The sequence below is a fragment of the Crotalus tigris genome, unplaced genomic scaffold, assembly GCF_016545835.1.
Source record: "Crotalus tigris isolate CLP2741 ecotype Arizona unplaced genomic scaffold, ASM1654583v1 scf7180000024513.1755786, whole genome shotgun sequence".
NCBI lineage: Eukaryota > Metazoa > Chordata > Lepidosauria > Squamata > Viperidae > Crotalus > Crotalus tigris.
The window spans coordinates 1,348,327-1,360,906 of record NW_024100685.1 but is presented as its reverse complement, the minus strand read 5'-3'; the positions used below and the strand labels follow the sequence as shown (position 1 = coordinate 1,360,906).

The 12,580-nt window shown below is 54.8% G+C and overlaps 1 protein-coding gene across 7 annotated transcripts in view; it reads left to right on the top strand.

The window, feature by feature from the left end:
* The window catches only part of DCTN1 (dynactin subunit 1), a 48,390-nt gene that overhangs the window by 25,609 nt on the left and 10,201 nt on the right, over nucleotides 1–12,580 (top strand). For 4 of the 7 annotated variants that reach the window (XM_039333824.1, XM_039333820.1, XM_039333822.1 and 1 more), the window contains 6 exons: nucleotides 268–285; nucleotides 6,963–6,983; nucleotides 9,457–9,648; nucleotides 11,085–11,282; nucleotides 11,527–11,731; nucleotides 12,271–12,349. In XM_039333824.1, coding sequence (XP_039189758.1) covers nucleotides 268–285; nucleotides 6,963–6,983; nucleotides 9,457–9,648; nucleotides 11,085–11,282; nucleotides 11,527–11,731; nucleotides 12,271–12,349 — 713 coding nt within the window. The remainder of the gene's footprint in view (nucleotides 1–267; nucleotides 286–6,962; nucleotides 6,984–9,456; nucleotides 9,649–11,084; nucleotides 11,283–11,526; nucleotides 11,732–12,270; nucleotides 12,350–12,580) is intronic. The other 3 variants (XM_039333827.1, XM_039333826.1, XM_039333823.1) reach the window with 2 other exon arrangements.

The following is a 12,580-nucleotide window of genomic DNA, read 5'->3' as shown; positions in this document are numbered from 1 at the left end:
GGTGGAGGGGATGTGCCGCCCTCCCCCCCCTGCCCGTGGCTCTGGCTGCTGCTCCGATGCTCCCCGGCTGTCCAGCCCCAGGAATCAGTCTGGGATCCAGGAGGCTCCGGAAGCGAGACGGGGCTGCACCCTTTGCAGCAGGCTCTCCGGGAGGGGCTGTGGTGTTGTGACTGACTGAATGGTTTAATCTTCTGTCTGCTTCTCTTCTCCCTTCTTCTCTCCTCTCCTCTGTCTGCTCCTTCCTTCCCTTCTGCAACCATGAAACAGGCTGCCACCACACGGAAGGTACAGTCTAAGGCGGGCGGCTGCTGCTGCTCCCGCCACTGCTGCTGCTGCTGCTGCTGCTGCTGAGCCTTCTGCCTGGCATAGCTGGGGCTGGGGGGGCGCGGGGAGGAAGCAGGAATGGAGGCGGTGTGTGTGGGGGGGGGAATGCTTGACTCCGAGGCTCCCGGTCGCATTTCGTTGCCTGTCCTCCTTCGCGTAGGAGTTGGTGGTCTCCTGCTGCTGCTGCTGCTGCTCCTCCTGCTCCTGTTGTTGTTGCCCGCAGCAGCAGGCAGGGCAGTGGTGCGGCTGCCAAGGCCAGAGTGGGCCCATCGCGGGAAAGCTGCCTGCGAGTTGCCCTCTCTCTCTCTCTCTCCTCAAGCCTCTTAGGCTTCCCCATCAGCCATTTTCCTTCCCATCTCTTCAGCCAGTTGCCAGTCCCTCTCTGCTGGGGGCTCTTTCTTTCTTCCAAGAGCCGCTGGCTTTACGGCCAGCCCGTTGGACCTCCAAGTCGAGCCCCCGTTGCAGATCCAGCGGGTGGGCTTGAGGCTGTGAGGTCCAGGGTCGAGAAGGGGCCAGCTCTTCCTGGCAGGGCCTCGACTAAATAACCGGGTGGTGCTTGTGGCTGCTCCTGCCTGACCCTGCCCTGCTCAGAGCTTCGGAAGTGCCTTTTCTGCTCTCCCAGGAGATGGGAGTGGATCACGCAGGATGGACTTCCACTGGGGAAAAGTTATAAACAGGGCCCCAAATGGCTGGGTTGGGTCGGATTGGATGGCAGCTACCTTAAGAGGCAGAGATCGGTTCAGCCAGAGGAAGGGCGCACAGATGCTGGGCTTAGCTTAGCTTAGCCGTAACGTTTGAAAGGGATCTTGAGGATCACGTTTGCTTCTAGTATGCACATCTTGCATACTAGAAGCAATGCTGGCTGTGGAATTCTGGGAGTTGAAGTCCACATGCCTTAAAATCGTCAAGGTTAAGAAACACTGGATCCAATCCTCCGCTCAGTTCAATTTGGATGGATGCCCTTCACTCTCTGTTGGAAGGTTTTTAACCTCAGATCTTATTGATATTATGGCTGCTGTTGACTTGCTTTTTCGTCCCAAAAGGCTGGTGCTGAGAGAGTGCCTGGCTAGTGGCAAAAAGGTCTGGGAGCTGATTCTCTGTGTCCTTCACTTAAGGAAAGTTTACGTCTGGGAACATCTCTGAGGGTTTAGGAAACTTAGCTTTTGTGGTGGAGAAACATCTGCACGCTCAAAACCATCACTCGAAATTAGGCTTTCGATGAGCAGTTGCTGTGTAGAAAGTGGGCAAATGCAGGTTGCCCACATCTAAACAATTATCAGTGGAACAGCTTTGCCTCCAGAAGTTGTGAATGCTCCAACACTGGAAGTTTTTAAGAAGATGTCTGAAATGGTATGGGTTTCCTGCCTAAGCAGGGGGTTGGACTAGATGACCTCCAAGGTCCCTTCCAACTCTGTTGTTCTGTTACCTGCACCTTGCTCTCATGGGAACCTTTTAAAAACAAGCTAAGATTGTTGCCTGGGAGCTGGCTCTGAGAATTGGGTGCGGAGGTAGAGCTTAGGATGAGCCACCGGACTGCCGTCATCTCAGGAAGTCTGGGGGGGGGGGCTTCCAGAGAGAGCTTGTCTGGGGCAGCCCCTCGGCCTCCTTCGCAGGATTTTACAGAGGTCCAGAAAACTCTTCCACTTAAAATCTTCTCACTGTGGAGCCTACTTCCTTTCTTTCCCCCAGCATCTGTTAAGGAATAAAATGCAGATCAGCTCTACATTTTTTGAAATCAAAAATGATAACAAATCTTTGTCTGGAGATGTCCTCTCTGTACTTTTATTGTTTAGAGGGACACCTAAAGGACACAGCCAATCTTAGAAATGTTGAAACTCTGAAAGAAATTTGGTAGTGGGGACTTCCCATACCTCATTGGAATAAAAGAAATTTAAAGACAATTGAAATACAGTTCATCAGGTCCAAATTTTAGCTTAGCCAGAGTGGTCTTGTGTCTCATTTACATTTGCTCTGACTCAGTTTAGGTAAATTGTGTTTACTCCCAGCTGCAGTTTATTCGTCCCTTAGCAGGAACCTTATTTCCCCCCAGTATTTTCATCCAAGGCTTTGATGCCCACAAGTCCTTTGCTGTGACTTGCTTCTAATTTGCTATTTTCCAGCAAGGCAGGACAATCAATGTTTGTTTCCCGGTTGGGAACAGCTGCGATTTCAGGGCAGATGGGATGGTCAGAGAGATGGCAGCACGAGGTCAGAGAGACGGAGGGATCCAGTCTTTTCGCTTCAGCGTCTCCCTGCAATGAAAAAGGCGAAGGGCCCCTCTCTCGCCTTCTGTCGGGGTGGCCGGGGCCCTCTGGGCTCAGAAACACATCGCAGACAGGAGAGAGATGCACCCTGGGTGAATTTCAATGAACAAAGGAGCCTCAATAAAGAGAAGGAAAAAACAATGAGACAATTATTCTTCCAGTGCTGCCCCAAATTTCTGGTTATAATTTTAAAACAAAGCACGGCTGTCCCGAAGGGGCTTTTGAAGGAAGTCTGGTTCCCGCGTGGAAAAGCACCTTTGGGATAACTATGACGGAGAATCTCCGTAGAGGAAGCACGGCCGCTGTTGTCTCTAGGAGGGGAAGGAAGTTCACCTCCTCCACCTGCGCGCTGCTCCCCCTGCACAAGGAGGAAGGCCCTGGGCATCCCTGGAATTGCTTCTCTGGGCAAATGTCCATCTGGGGAGCACCATTCTGCAGCAGAGGAGACCGACGAAATCAGCTGTTCAAGAGGCGGCAACAGATATTGGTTCCATTTTGAGATCATGATTAATCTCGCTTGGATGGCAGAAGAAAGCTGAATATATTCTCACAGCCATGGGGCTTGATCCTCCTTTGAAGAACGGCTGTCTTAAGGCTGGTTTGGAGGTGCTCGCAACCCCCCCCCCACAGAGGCCTTGCCACATCCCTACCCAGCCGAGGGCTTGATGGGTGAGCGGGGGTCGCAGGGGGCTGCACAAGCACCCACACTCGTGCACACCTCCCGAATCCCAGCTGTGTCTGGTGCAGAGGTACGTATCCTGCGTTCCGACTGGTTGATCCCACCACCTGTCCTGTGCTTTGCTGCTTGGGGGCCCCCAGCCAGGATACTCCATTTGCAGAAATTTAAATGGAACCCCTATGCAGCCGTCCCCAGACGACCAACGCAGGCACTCCCTGCCGTGCAGAGCTGGAGACGTCTGCTTGACCCTCCATGAGGAGGCTGAAATCCACACTCTGCGCTCCTTTGAGCTCCCCCGGCTGCCTTGTGTCCTGTGAAGATTTCACAACTGCTGCCAGGTGCTACGAATCCTGCAGCCGCCTCTGGCCTCTTCTCAGATCTGATAGCTTTTCTGGGTTTGTGATCCTCACCACAGCCCAGAGTTTGCCCTGAGCTGCCTGTCCATACGCTCGCTCTTCCGTTTGAAGCATTTCCTCCTCCTCTTCCTCCTCCTTTCAAGCTCTGTTGAAATGATGGGAGAGGCCCAAGAGCCTTGAAAAGGGAAGCAACAGGATTCAGAAGGAAGTCCAGAATTCGGCCTCTTCGTGGCATCCTAGATTGCAACGGCCTGTGATAAACGCAAAGCTCTACATTTTGGACGGTTGTCTTGAAGCCGTGTGCTGAGGCGGGATAGTCTGCTTGTGGCACCAAAACAGAAACGTCTGGATTATTGAATTGCTTTTCCTCAAACACTAAGACGAATGTCTTGAGTTATGCCTGGTGACTTAGGATGTTTTGTGGGTGGCTGTGGCATCTTTTGTGCACGTGTCTTTCCCAGTGTATGCGCTGGATCAGATTCAAGACTTGGAACGTGTGCTGAGTGCAAGGTTAGGATGGATCCATCTGAGGACGAGCACGTTGAGGCCCCAGCTGCCTTCTCTCCCTCCCTCCCTTTGGGCATCGCAAGGAGAGTGGCAGCCCTAAGTATCCCTCTGCGTTTCCTTTGGATCCAAGGCCCACAGACCGATCCTCCCTTAACTGGGATAGCTTGAATCTGGAGGAAGGCCAGAAGGGAAGATGGAGTGTTGGTGATCCTCTTTCTGGATTCCAGATGACTCAGAGAAACTGTTTTAAAAGGGCCTTTTTTGCCCATGTTGCCCTCAGGTGGAATGATCCTACAGAGTTGCTCTGTGTAGATCTACAGACTGTTGGCAAATTCTGGGGAAGTCTGTCGCATTGCTCAGCTTACGTCAGCTGTCTTGCTTTCAGTAACCCTTGTCCTAAAATGAAGGTGTGTTTCAGAGAAGATGGTTCAAAGATGGAAGCAAGGTCTGCCGCGTGGTCCAAAAGTGTCCGAGGAGGCTGGGCTCAGTGTGGAAGGAGCCGGTCAGTGCACAGAGCATCCCTCCTTGTCCCCCAAAGTCAGGTGTGGCCTTCGGGGACTTGGCTGAAGCTCCTTCCTGGCGCTGAGTCACTTCTGGCCCAGGGATCAGGAGATCCTGCTGTTTTTCCAGCTTTGGGGGATTCTGGCCGCAGCAGATCATCCGGGCCCGTCTCAGTCAAGATTCCGGTTGAGTTTTGGACCAAGCTGAATTTCATCCTTGGAAGGAGCCAGTGCTGCGAACTGTACCAAGGACGCTGGATCCATTTTCTGCCTCGTGTCCTTTCCCCGCCGTTAAGCTCTGCTTTTCGTGCCATTTTAGGAGCCTCTGGCGTGCCTGGGAGAGCGTCCAGAGTTGGAGCATATTCTCACCTCTATCGGAGAGCAGACAGCTGCCCTTACCTATCCCGTCAGGGGAGATATCATGAGATGGAAGACCACTCCAGGGAGAATTGGATTTGATAGCTTGTGACATCACTTATCGGACGGTTTTTGGGGAAAAAGTGAAATATTCCAGCCATGATGGTGGCAGGCTCTAGATGTAGACCCGGGCGGGCCTGCCTGAGACCTCCCGGATGGTTTTGCTCTGGTGAGAAGATCATCTGCACGATAGGCTGGAGAGAGGAAAGGGCCGCCTGGCCCCCATGCGGGAGTGGATGAGGTTTGCTCTCCTGGCCCTTCCTCTCTGCTCTAGCTGGCCGTCTGAATGTTCTCCTTCCACTAGGTTGCCTGGCCAGGAGGCCTCCCTTAGCGCAGTTGCCTCTGCTTAGCCTCTCCCTCTTCTGTGCCCGTTTTCAGAGCTGGAGGCTACCTTGAGTGACTCGGATTCACTGGGGAGCCCCTTCTAGCTACAGGGCGGGAGTCAAGATCGGCCACGGTGCTGCAGTGCCCATGAGAAGCCAGGCAGAGCTACGATTGCACCTGCGGAGATGACCCGGTGCTGGGCAGGGGTTCAGCACAGAGCCAAGGCCCCCTCCCCTTCTCCTGTTGCATCCCTTCTGAGGTTTAGCGGAACCTCTCAGGTGTTTCTCAGCATCATCAACAACCAGAAGTTGTTGTTTTTGGAAGAAGGTAAAGCTTAGAATATCTGTGGGCTGAATTCTGAAGGGGCTAGCAAGTGCCAGTCACAGTTGTCGCCTCCAAGGACACACAGCGCCTCCTTGTGCCTGGCAGGTTGGGCAAGTAAGAGCAAAGCTTTCCCTGAGGAGGGGGATTATCAGGGGGTCAGAGCCCAGCAGCTGCCCCTGGGCCTGTCCCGCACGCAGCAGTCCTCCGACTCCACTCATCTTCCCGGCCCTCTTCCACTCCTGCAGGCTCTGCTGCTCTTGGTCGGGTGCTGGGCGAGGAGAGCCTAGCAGTGGGCAGCCCATTTCATAAGCCAGACCCAGATAAACACGGTCAGGCCCAGCTGGGCTTAGTCTGGGAACCATGAGCTGATCCAGGCCCATAAGCCGATCTCTGCAGCTTTTGCAAAAGGAGGAGGGCCTTCCCGAATCTTGGCTCTAGACTGGCCTCTCAGCATAAATACCAGGCTCTGCTTGGAGGGCTGATCCGCCCTTCAGGACGGCCTATCAAGGGGTCGGGGAGGAGGATGGGGAAAGTTGTGGGAGCCTTCTACCTGCACCCGGAGAGAAATGCCACCTCCCTCCAGGTGGAGCCGGCCTTCAGAGCCCCCTCCCACTGGAAGAGCACGCTCGGGCGCTGGTCCTCTGGTGGTCAGTCCTTGGTGCCCAGGCTCTCGAGAGCCCGGCCGGCCCAGAGCCAGGCAGAAGAGAGACCAGTCCCCTTTTGGGGCCTCGTTGACAGCCACCCCTCTAGGGAAACAGAGGCACCTTAGATGCCTTGTGGGGCAGGCTGGCTTCAACAAACACACCGTGATCGGTGGACGGGATGCCCGTTTCCTGAGTCTGAGCATTTCATGCCGGTCTCGGGCGCTGCTGCTGCTGCTGCTGCTGGGGCTTGGGGGGACCAGGGGTCCTAGGTGGGTGGCCGGCTAGTGGCCAGCGGGGTTTGTGGGCTGACCGTGATCGGTGGACGGGATGCCCGTTTCCTGAGTCTGAGCATTTCATGCCGGTCTCGGGCGCTGCTGCTGCTGCTGCTGCTGGGGCTTGGGGGGACCAGGGGTCCTAGGTGGGTGGCCGGCTAGTGGCCAGCGGGGTTTGTGGGCTGACGCTGCGCGCAACTAATCACACTCCTGTCTCTCTTGTCGTTCCCCCCACTTTATCCTCTCCTTGGGCTGCTGCTGCCGTCGCCATCTGTGTCTCTCTGTTCCCGTCTCCCCCGTGTGACTCTCTCTCCTCCTCCTCTGCTTTCTGCTCCTGCCTCCGGCCTCCAGACCACGGCTAGGAGGCCTAAGGTGAGAAGGGCGGGGTGGGGGCGGGCCGCCCTTGCCATTTTCTTTTTTTTAATAGTAATTTTATACAAGCTAAAAAGAAATAAAGGGATAAAAAGACAACGGAACGTGCAGGAAAACTAATAAGAAAACAAAAAATAAGAATATGGTAAAGAAAAAGAAAGCAAATGACTTCCCCCCCTCATCACAAGTAAAAAGTAATTTACTGCCGCCTCTTAAAATATGGGTGGTCTTCTTCCCATATCTCAAATCCATAAAACCTTTTTTCAGTCTTAACCAGCAAAAGTCCTTTTAGGGTTGCCAGAGGGATAACAATGTGTCTATTTTTATTTATTCCTGTTTCATAATTCTTAACTGCCCGTCTCCCTCGGATTATTATTGGTACGGTTGGTTTATTTTATCATTATCCTTGATCAAATAAGCCAACTTTATAGTCCTTCCTTTTGCTTCTAACCACCTGGATCTCCAGTCCCTTCAAATGAAGTCCCAGAACTTGATTTCGTTTCTTCCTCGTCCTCCACACAAAGTTCTTCAAAGCTTTAACAAGCCCCTTTTGCAAGTGCAGTGTGGGAATGTTGTCCAGGTCTTTCTCTCTCTCTCTGTCTTGGTTGGTTGTTCATGTGTCTCTTTTAATTGTCCAGACATCAGCCGAGGTGGTTTGTATGTCCCAACGTGGCAACTTTTTTCATGTCATTCTTGTAGCCTGTGATTTTTAAATCTGCCTTCACATCAGTCTCGATCTTGTCTGGAAAATCCTTTTCCTTCTCTCTTGTACACCGTCTGTCTCTACGGTAGAGGCAGACCCGTTAAATTGAACGGCTAGGTCCGTTGTTCAAACACATCCTTGAACATTTCCAGTGTTAAAATATTTTGCTCCCTTCTGTATCAATAAGTCTAACTGAAGTTTCTTTTCTTCCTTTAATTGTAATCTTTAGTTCCTTCTGGTTTTGCCAGCTGCCCCAGGTAAACCAGGAAACATAACTTGATAAAGTAGTTCAACCTTAAGAAACCCCATCAAGTCTGAAAGGGCCACCCTCCCACCTCCCCTTTTCCCTGCCCGATCCGTGGGGGGGGGGCTTTCTCCCTTTCCTTCTCTGAGCTCCTGGGGGGGGGGGGTCCTGCCTCTCTCGTCTGATTGCATCCTTGGCAGCAGCTCCGGTCCGGAGGCCTCTTCCCTGCGCTGGAGACGAGGGATTCCTTCCAGAGGGAATTGGATGGGATGTGGGGGAAAGGAGAAAAACAAATCGCCTCCGAATCGGGCAGCTGGCCAGAGCAGAGTCCGGCGCCCGCTTGCTGCAGGAGTCGGTGCAAGCTTTCCCGGCAGGCGTCTGTCTCTGCTGCATTCCCCCCCCCCTTCGGGCCCAGGCTCTGTCCCAGTTGCCCACGGGGGGGGCTGCTAGGGAAGAAGACCCCCTCCTCCTTGGAGACTGTCCTCTCCCTGACCTGGAGATGGCCCTTGAGGTGGGGTCTGAGCAAAATAAAGAAAGTTAGGACAATTTAACTCCCCCACTTTGGAAAAAGACATCCTAAAATCGTGTTTTCTTTCCTTTTTTGTTCAACCCTGTCCTACCTCATCATCCAATTTGCAGGCAACGACCCTTGCTCTGCTCCCCCCCCCCACTGTTTTCGTTCTCCTGGACCTTGGATTCTTTTCTCTCTCGGTGAAATGACTCTGCTTGTCCTCTGCTGCTTTCCATGGCGTTCTGCTGTATTTAGATAAGCTTGAAGACCCATTTTAGTGTTATTCTTCTTTTGGTGTTAACTGTCCCACCCAGTTTGTCATCTGCAAATTTGATAAGTGTTCCTTCCATCTTTTCCTCCAAGTGCATTAGTAGAGACACCGAAGGGAACACCGACTTTGGATTGAGTGTTTATGGACTTACCTGACAAAATTAATCTCCCCGTATTTTATAATTTTCTCCTGCTACGCTCGATTTGATAGAGTGGCAACTCTGGGGGTTGGGGGGGGGGTTGGGGTGGACAGACAGCGGGGTCTTGGGGGAGGAGCGCTCTGAGCCGCTTCAGCGGAAGGACCAACCTGAAGGCTCAGTTGAAGCCCACCTGGGAGGATTTTGCCCCTGCCTCACAGAGAACTAGAGAAGAGGGAGACGCCCCAAAGCACAAAGCAGGACCCTGGACCCCCTCTGCTCCCCAGGGCATCCCTGTAAGTCTGGTCCAGGTGGCGTTTCCCAGCACGGGAGGGGAAATCACAGGCATTTTGCCAGCCCCCTCCCCCCCAGGGGCCACACAGGCCTGTCTTCAGCTACTCCGCTGCCTCCCTTAGAGCAGCCAACTGTAACATTTAAAATTTTGGCTTTTGCAGATCGCCGGACTGCTCAGTTCCTTGGCACTTTTTCCAGAAGCCGCGTGTGGTTCTGTGCCTGCACGGTGCCCGTTATAAAGGCCGAGGCCGATGGCCAGCCTGGCCGATCTCTTCCAGAGAGAAGGCCGTTCTCACTCTCCTTCTTTCTTGCAGCCCACCCGGACCGGCAGTTCGGCCACATCCAGCAGCACCGCGGGGCTCTCTGGCTCGGCCTCGGCCTCTGCCGGTGAAATGAGCAGCAGTGAACCAAGCACCCCTGCACAGACCCCCTTGGCTGCCCCCGTGGTGCCCGTCCTGGCTCTGGCATCCCCGGTGGCTCCTCCGGCAATCCTGTCTCCAACAAAGGTGAGGGGACCCCAGTCTGCTGCTTGGGGGGGGCAGGGAGGTCCGGGTGCACATTCGCAACAGGCTTCTTGGGACGTTGGGACCGGCTGCAACCTCCAGATGCCCCCCGGCTGCAGGATTCGGGCATTGCTGGTGAGGCAAGGGCAACCAAGAGGGTGGCCAAGCCCTGGATGCGGAAGGGCCGTTCTCTGCCCCCCCTTCCTCTGGCGTCGGGCACCTGCAAGCGGGTAGCCAGGGTCAAGGGCCTGAATCAGGGCTCAGCACTACTTGGAGCATCCCTCTTGCCTAAGGTCAAGCCAAGCCAGGCCCAGCTAGCAGCCTCAGGAACCCACCTCTGGCATGTGGCTAAGGGGCGGAAGGCAGAAGGTCTCTCCCCACTGAGTTGCAGAGTCTCGCAGGCAGACTTCCTTGCTGTGAAATCCAGGGATCCACCAGTCAGGATGGAGCCTTCCCATAAAATCCCTTAATCCCGCATTGGCACCTCTGGCAGGGCCTCCTTGGGCTCCCTTCCTTAGAGGCGGCCTCTGGCTTCTCCGACGGGACATTTTGCCCTCAGCTCGGCATCCAGCTCAGATTCCTCCTCCTCAGTTCAGCTCTCAGCCTCCCCCAGCTAGAGTCCATGCCAAAGCAGGCCTTAAATGCAACCTAGGTCAGGGGTAGACAACCGTGGCTCTTTTATGACTGGTGGACTTCAACTCCCAGAATTCCTGAGCCAGCATGGCTCAGCTTGGAAACCTCTCCCCTCAGCATGGCTGGCTCAGGAATTCTGGGAGTTGAAGTCCACCAGTCATAAAGCGGCCTAGGCCCTAGGCCAGAGGTAGGCAAGCTTGGCTCTTTTATGACTCGTGGACTTCAACTCCCAGAATTCCTGAGCCAGCATGGGGGAACTATGGCCCCCTTCATGACTCATGGACTTCAACTCCCAGAATTCCTGAGCCAGCTTGGCTCAGCTTGGAAACCTCTCCCTTTCCCCTCAGCATGGCTGGCTCAGGAATTCTGGGAGCTGAGTCATAAAAGAGGCAAGGTTGCCTACCCCTGGCCTAGATCAACAGCCAGGAGACTGAGGGGCTTCCTGACGAAAAAAAATCAACGTGTCTCTTTGTCTACCAAAGATGGCTGCGTAAATTTGGTCCATTGATCATGTGAGTGGCCAGGACGGCAACTTAGGATGCAGAATGACATTCCGCTCAAAAGGAACTATCATTCTACTCGGGGAGGCCTAGCAGAAATGAAAATATTTTTATTACAGGCAGGTGACGTTTGTTGGAGAAAAGGTCCCACTCCTCCCTAAAACCAGTTTCCTGCAATTTGACAGGACCGGGTCATCTGGTGCTGCCGTGGGGAGCCGGGTGACCGTAGAGAGGGGGTGAGGGGAGCCCTCCCTCCCGAGGGGGGGCCTGCTTGAGAGGGTCTCTCTGTCTCTCCCCACCTGGCAGGAGGAGGAGTCTCTGCGTGGGCAGGTGCGAGACTTGGAGGAGAAGCTGGAGACCCTCAAGATGAAGCGCAACGAAGACAAGGCCAAGCTGAAGGAGCTGGAGAAGTACAAGATCCAGCTGGAGCAGGTCCAGGAGTGGAAGAGCAAAATGCAGGAGCAGCAGACGGAGCTGCAGAAGCGCCTGAAGGAGGCCAAGAAGGTGGGGCTGCTCAGCTTTCGGGAGAAGCCCAAGGGGGGGGAGAAGGTGGGCAGGGAGAGGCCGGACTTTTGCATGGATGGACCTGCCGGCTGGCCGCCCTTTGGCGTGGCAGCCCCCGAGGGGCACATCTCTCCCCCCCCCTCAGAGAAAGGGTTTCCCAAAGCTGCATTGACCCAACTGACAGCCCCAGGGCGTCGAGCCCCGTTCCTGCGATTCAGGGGCCGCTTCCTCCCTGCCCTTGCAGGAAGCCAGGGAAGCCCTGGAGGCCAAAGACCGCTACGTGGAGGAGATGGCCGACACCGCCGACGCCATTGAGATGGCGACCTTGGACAAGGAGATGGCCGAGGAGCGGGCCGAGTCCCTGCAGCAAGAGGTGGACTCCTTGAAGGAGAAGGTGGAGGATCTCTCCATGGACCTGGAGATCCTGAAGCACGAGATCGAAGAGAAGGGTGAGCTCGGCGGGGCCTCCGACTGGCCGGGCTGGGGAGCAGCTGTGGAAGAGGAGGGGGCTGGAGGGCCTGGGAGACGGAGGCCCCGCCTGGCCCCTGCACCGCCCCGGAGGGCCACGGGCTCCTCTCGGCTGCAGCCACAGGAATGGTCGCCCCATTTCCACTTTGCCTCCTTCCCCCAAAGGGGCCTGGGGGGGGCTTCTCCCCTCCCACTCTGTTGGGAGCCACCCGGAAGCATCTGAGGCAGCAGCCAAGGCCTTACCCGGCCCAGCTAGGAAGGGGTTGAAGGGAGACAGCTTGATAAAAACACCAAAGGGTTCAAAACAAAATGCCAAAATCATAAACACTTTTCACAAATCTATGGATTCCATCTCGCTTGATCCTAGAAAAGGGATATTCTGGAGCTGGAGACGGGAATGACAGACACCAAAATGATCAAGACCCTGACATTTAAATAGTCAGACAACATTTTTGTTTTATCAGCCACATTTTAGATGCTCTGTGAACCTGGTGTTTGTGTGTGGTTGTCAATTCTGTAGGTTCTGAAGGAGCTGCCTCCAGTTACCACGTCAAGCAGTTGGAAGAGCAGAACGGCCGCCTGAAGGAGGCCCTTGTGAGGTAGGCCCATCGGCTGTAGGAGAGATCAGCAGCCCCTAGACAGGCCTCCACCTCCTCCTCCTCCCCCTCCTCCTCCTCCCTTCCTGCTAGATGTTGCAGGAAGAACGGGAAGGGTCACAGAGAAGCCGGAGGAGGCTGCGTGGGGGACAGGGCGAGGGGCCTTCTGCCCAGGTGCCTTTCCCAGCCAGGGCAAGAAGCTCTTCCCTTTGGCTTCGGGGGAGGCAGAGGCCG